The sequence below is a fragment of the Sinocyclocheilus grahami genome, unplaced genomic scaffold, assembly GCF_001515645.1.
Source record: "Sinocyclocheilus grahami isolate Dianchi unplaced genomic scaffold, SAMN03320097.WGS_v1.1 scaffold136.1, whole genome shotgun sequence".
NCBI lineage: Eukaryota > Metazoa > Chordata > Actinopteri > Cypriniformes > Cyprinidae > Sinocyclocheilus > Sinocyclocheilus grahami.
In genome coordinates this window covers 2,400,836-2,407,488 of record NW_015505315.1, presented here as the reverse complement: position 1 = coordinate 2,407,488, position 6,653 = coordinate 2,400,836, and the positions used below count along the sequence as shown (strand labels likewise).

At 36.4% G+C, this 6,653-nt stretch overlaps 1 protein-coding gene across 1 annotated transcript in view; it reads left to right on the top strand.

Moving 5' to 3' along the window:
- The window catches only part of LOC107591036 (cadherin-8-like), a 101,357-nt gene that overhangs the window by 88,461 nt on the left and 6,243 nt on the right, over positions 1-6,653 (top strand). Inside the window, exons 8-10 of the mRNA XM_016280040.1 lie at positions 373-509; positions 2,046-2,167; positions 2,728-2,839. Coding sequence (XP_016135526.1) covers positions 373-509; positions 2,046-2,167; positions 2,728-2,839 — 371 coding nt within the window. The remainder of the gene's footprint in view (positions 1-372; positions 510-2,045; positions 2,168-2,727; positions 2,840-6,653) is intronic.

Below are 6,653 nucleotides of genomic sequence, written 5' to 3'. Positions count from 1 at the left end.
TGGTTAATTATTCATATTTCCCATGAGCTGATTCGCTACATAAATGTTATATATTTATGTGTGGAATGTCAGATTTTTAAAACTATGAAAAAAATTAATTGAAACGATTTATGATAATCATGAGATTTATAAATAAATTTGTATATTATTTTTTTGGGTATGCTTTTATTGGTTTATGTCAGCCACTGACTATATATATATATATATACATATATATATATATATATATATATAATCTCGTATACTAAAGAATATCTCTCTCTTTCTTTCTCTGTTTTTCCTCTACAGTCACAACAGATAACTTTTTGGATCATTTTACCCCATATACTAAAAGGATTGTATTCTCTCTCTCTCTTTGTTTTTCCTCTACAGGTATTTTATTGATAGACACACAGATTTAGAGAGGCAGTTTAACATTAATGTTGATGACGGGAAGATCACATTAGCCAAACCTCTGGACAGAGAGACGGATATGTGGCACAATATCACAGTAACAGCCACCGAAGTTCGTAAGTACAATTTTCCTTTCTTCCTCTTCTCGATTGAAACATTGATTGTATAACAATATCAAAGAGATTGTTACAGTAATGCGCAAAGAGATCATTTAAATCTGTGTAGAGGCACTTCAGACCAATAGAAATTTCACATCACAGTTAGCATCTTTGTTAATTATGTAACAGGATTTACAATGGAGAAACAAATGCAGGTATATAAAGGCACAAAGATAAAAAGGCCAAAACCTGGGCTCTAACTATAAATGAGCCATAACAACTAATGTAATCGAAGCTTTACCTCAGGTACTAATTTACCGTCAGCAGATTTTAAGATGCTAAAGTTTCCTCTCAGAAACCGAAGACAGAAATCTTACTGAATTAAACTGCTCAGCAGTTAATTTCATGGACATCTAATGAGTAATTTCTACTCACGCCAGAGCTGTTTGCTGTACATAACAGATAAAAGAACATCTGTTGACTAGATAAAGAACTTATTAAACACAAGCTGTGGACCAGAAATAAACATTGCACAAGACATCCATAAACCTCGAGATTCATTTTGATTGGCATGTACAGCTACATTATTCAGATACTGGAGCCAAAAATATTTCCCTGGAGGAGGAAAAAATACTGATGTTGTCATATACGATTAACATAAGATGTCTTTGAGCTCAAAGAGCTGAATAAACATAGCAACATTGCATGTGAAGTAAAGCGTGCAAAATGTTCATCGTTCTCAGTGTTTTAACATGATGACCAACAAATCTGGATTTTTTTTTTAGCTGATGCCTCTGGTAAAACAGAATTTGAACAGAAATGTCTGTACAGCATGCCTATGAATATGAGTCAGCGCTACTGCATTATGTTGAAACGTCTGGTCAAGGCTCATAAGCTTCTTTCCTTATTTTATTTAAGAAAGGGTGTTCAAGGAGCGAAATTAATTGACAGGTCAGATGCTGTTTGCTGTTCTAAGTGTCACACAATACAGCAGTATGCCCTGAATTGCCCGTAAGATGTTAAGGTACCATGTCATGTGCTAAAGCCAAACTAATAGATAATTGCTTTAAAAGTCAGCGGTTGCAACCCTAATTAAATACAATCATTTACATGGGTCCTCAAAAGGGACTGCGAATTACTGCCAATGAATAATTCCAATGAAAAGTTAATCTAATTAAATTGCCCTTTATTGTCTTCTAGACTTCAGCTGCCACCATTTTATTAATATTCATTTTTTTAACCTTCATGTATAAAACATGCACCTGTACAGGGGATTTCAAAAGCACTTTTGAATGTGTGTTTTTTTTCACCGTAATCCTGTTTTGCATACTTGATAATGTCTAAAGCTCAGACTGATGCTGCGTCTCATCTGTCTCTCCATCAACCCAGAGGATGGGAGAAAAAAAAGGAGAGGAAGAGAGAAAAATAAATAGTTGTGAGGCAGAAAATAACTGGGTCATTGTATTTACCTGGGATTTGCAATAGCTCTCTTCTATATTTGGCCGCTGCACTTCTCTTCTCCGTGTTTTAATAGCTTGTCTCTTTTCATATTAGGAAACCACAGCCAGATTTCCAGAGCCATAGTGGCAATCAAAGTGCTGGACATAAATGACAACGCCCCTGAGTTCGCCACCGAATATGAAGCCTTCCTTTGTGAAAATGGCAAACCTGGACAGGTAAGAGGGCATCAATCAGGCCCGCCAGCAGCATCTCTCTCTCACAGCTCCTCCGTAACGATCAGCCGCGGTAAATTACAGCCTATTGATTTAAGAGAGATGATTAAGAGACACCTGGGTAGCCTTTTTTAGCCACTCACTCTCTCCCTCCCCCTGCAGAAAATGAAAACAATCAGATCCATTCAGGCCCGGTCAGAGCCTGCATCTCTCTAGCCGATATGCAGTGTCTGTGACTAACAGTATCAGTATGTACTTCCTCATCTTCCGCCCTCTAACACAGTCACCGTAAGAACATTCTCCATCCATGTAGGGAAAAGAATGACCGGGACGGCTGGGTCCTGCTTTACAGCGAGCTGTAAATCATAAAGAAAAAGAACATGTCTTGAACGGGGGTGGCAGATATATAGATGGACTTGGCATAGAAAAGTGGGCTGCCAAAGTCTGCGCCCCTTAGCTTAGGGTCTCTGCTTTTATGAGTGAATGGGACAGATTTTTCATCCCGTGTTGGCAAAAGTAGAGTAATGGATGGCTGGTCCTTCTCTTTGTGTCTGTGTCCACAGGTGATTCAAACCATCAGCGCCGTGGACAAAGACAATCCTTCCCAGGGACACACTTTCCACTACCGCCTGGAGATGCTCAACAATCCCAATTTCACCATCAAAAACAATTTAGGTATGTTCATCTACATTATGTTTTAGCCACCAATACTGTGATACACACATATTGTGATTGAGAAATCATTAAGATTTTTGGAAAGAAATTCACAAAATACAAAAGATTATTAGAAACTATGTTTACCATGTCTCCGGTTGTATATCTTTTAAACTCTGATGTTGTTGTAAATCATTTTGGTGCATATTTTTGGGAAGGCAAAAAGGTATTTTATTTTATTTTTATTTTATTTCTCTCTGTTATGCTTTGTTCCTATTTAGATCTTAGTATATACAGTATGTGCTGCCTTGAGATCCTGGTACCATTGTTTTGTTATTGAAAATCAAAGAAAAAAAAACTATTTAGGTAAGACTGACAAATGACTATGAAACAGCAGGGAAATAAGAATGAAATGAACATTGAGAGAGAGAGAGAGAGGCATCTGTAAGCGCAAACATTGTGTGTCAAGCGCAGTCCGGAGGCATGCATTTGAAGGGGAAATCTGGTGGAATTAGTGTACCCAAAAGTTAGCAGATGCACAATTGTCTGGACATCAGCTATTTTGTAATCCCTGGTGCATTTTGAAAGAAAGCAAATGAACAGAATCCAAGCCGAGGTTTAGCGATGCAACTCGATGTAGGGTGACTTACTCAAAACTGAGGCTGTGCAGCAGATGGTTCTAAATTTGTTTGCTAAATACACTATTTTTTTTTCTTTCTTTTTTGTATAACCTATCCGACCTTCTTTTTCACACTGCGCTCCTGCTGTTCTTTCTGCACAACCTAGTATTGCACTATGCTTTCGAAGACTTGAGGGAGAACTGTATTGATCTAGTTCCATTTGGCATGTGGTCCTATGGCTGACCGTTGAAGGAGCTGTTGTTTTGGCTGCTCACCAAAAAGAGGAAACGTGATATTTTTGAACCAGACGGATCAGACGTTACATCAAAAGAGCTCTGCCTTCCAAGGGACAGTCATGATTTGAGTTAATATGAAAGTTAAGAGTGTGAAAGGGAAAGAAATTGTGTACCCCCCTAGTCTCTGTAAAGAGTGGAGGGACAGAAAAGCCATATATAAAGCTAAGGAAAAAATAGATAAAAAAAATAATCATAATAATAACAATTATTATTTTTATTGTTAGTGCTATACACTATGTAAATATTAAGTTGAATAAAATAAGATTATTTGAATATATTTTACAAGAAAAAACTATTTCTGTCTTTCTGCTTAACATTTAATTCTACATAAAAATGGCATGTTTAATTCACTGTGTTACTTTCTTTTTCCTTGTAATTATTTGTTAAAATGTACTATCAGTTTCTGAGTTGAAATTGTTTTACCACCATAGGTTTCATTTGAACAAAAACATAGCCTCAAAAGACTCAAGAGAAAACAATGTTTAAAAAAATAACAATTGTATACCGTAAACTATACTTTATTTTTGTTTATAAAAGGAAACCATAGTTCCAGGTATGAAATAGGAATTTCAGAATTCAAGAATAGCACATCAAAGAACTAGTATCAATTATGCTAAAGAAGTTGATATTAAAATGAGTGTATGTTAATATACAAAGCAGATTATTATGGTAAAATTTGAATTATTTAGTCTTCTGTTTGTTTATGTGCTGTGATACAAGGTAGACAGTAAAGATGTAAAACATAAAACAGGTTTATGATAGGGAGAAATTATTTTTGTTGTTGTTATAAATTGCATGTGATGGGTTGTATAAAGTGATCAAGTGCACAATTTCCAAACATGTCTAGCATGAATGTACTGGCTTTTATAATATTATAAAATTATTTCTCTTTACATTATGTCCATATAAAATAAATTGAAAGTAGTAAAAGAAAGTATATAATAAATAATGCTGTTGAGCTCTTAAATATTTCTTAAATGCGATCACTTTGTCTTTAGTAATTTCAGTAATGTTTTAGCTAGTTATAACTATGCTGTTTTATATCTGTCAATACAATGAACAAGAAACCCACAAAGAGGATCGGTATAAAAAAAAAGCTGTTTCAAAGAGAAAAATAAAAAAGAAAGATGAAACAATACTGATAGGAAAAGCGTTGAACAATGGGCTACTAAGACAAAGACGGACCTTGAGAATTGTAAGATGAAGCAGACAGACGGAATGTCATTAGTGACAATCTCAGTGATATCTTGAGAGGCAGCATGTATTATGAGTCAGCCTGAGTGAGTTCAGGTTAAAGATGGCCACTCCATCACAGAGACAGGAGAAAGCTCTGTAAGGACACCAGGCTTTGATGCACAGCCTGAGGCGTCTGGTGCACTAAGGCCGCTTTCTCATCTCTTCTGCTGTGTGTGTATGAGTGCGTGTGTTTGATCGTGCTTGGCATCAAAACGTGTGTTCCGCAATTTGACAGCATGTCCAAAGTTGTGCTATATCCTAGTGCTTTTCATCATAGTATGTGTTGTTACTTGTGATTCATGATTAAAAAGCGCAGTGTAGTGTATTGTTAGAATCCCTTAAAAAGAGAGTTCACTCAAATATGAAAATGCTGTCATCATTTACTCACCCTCCTGTCATTCCAAACCTGTATGCCTTTCTTGACTTTGTGAAACACGAGATGTTGTGAAAAACTGTTTTTGGCCATGGAATGAAAGAAAAAAAAATCTAAATCTATTTTAATTTTAATTTTTAATTTTGTTTAATTTAGTTTTAGTTCCTTCAGTAAATCAAGTTGAAAAATGTTGCCTTGGAAACTTGGTGAAATAAAAAAATTATGAATAGTGTGTATATACTGTATATAGTGTACCGTTACCTAATGTAAGCCAATGTGGGTTAATGGAAATTTTGTGTGTATATATCTATAGTTTTTTATTTCTTTAACACACAATTTCCATGAACCCACATTAGATTAGATACATTTACTTACATTTTTCTGTCTATGTATACTACAGGTGCATCTCAATAAATTAGAATGTCGTGGAAAAGTTCATTTATTTCAGTAATTCAACTCAAATTGTGAAACTCGTGTATTAAATAAATTCAATGCACACAGACTGAAGTAAGACTTAAGTCTTTGGTTCTTTTAATTGTGATGATTTTGGCTCACATTTAACAAAAACCCACCAATTCACTATCTCAACAAATTAGATTATGGTGACATGCCAATCAGCTAATCAACTCAAAACACTCACAGCCTTCAAAATGGTCTCTCAGTTGGGTTCACTAGGCTACACAATCATGGGGAAGACTACTGATCTGACAGTTGTCTAGAAGACAATCATTGACACCCTTCACAAGGAGGGTAAGCCACAAACATTCATTGCCAAAGAAGCTGGCTGTTCACAGAGTGCTGTATCCAAGCATGTTAACAAAGTTGAGTGGAAGGAAAAAGTGTGGAAGAAAAAGATGCACAACAACCGAGAGAACCGCAGCCTTATGAGGATTGTCAAGCAAAATCGATTCAAGAATTTGAGTGAACTTCACAAGGAATGGACTGAGGCTGGGGTCAAGGCATCAAGAGCCACCACACACAGACGTGTCAAGGAATTTGGCTACAGTTGACGTATTCCTCTTGTTAAGCCACTCCTGAACCACAAACAACGTCAGAGGCGTCTTACCTGGGCTAAGGAGAAGAACTGGACTGTTGCCCAGTGGTCCAAAGTCCTCTTTTCAGATGAGAGCAAGTTTTGTATTTCATTTGGAAACCAAGGTCCTAGAGTCTGGAGGAAGGGTGGAGAAGCTCATAGCCCAAGTTGCTTGAAGTCCAGTGTTAAGTTTCCACAGTCTGTGATGATTTGGGGTGCAATGTCATCTGCTGGTGTTGGTCCATTGTGTTTTTTGAAAACCAACGTCACTACACCC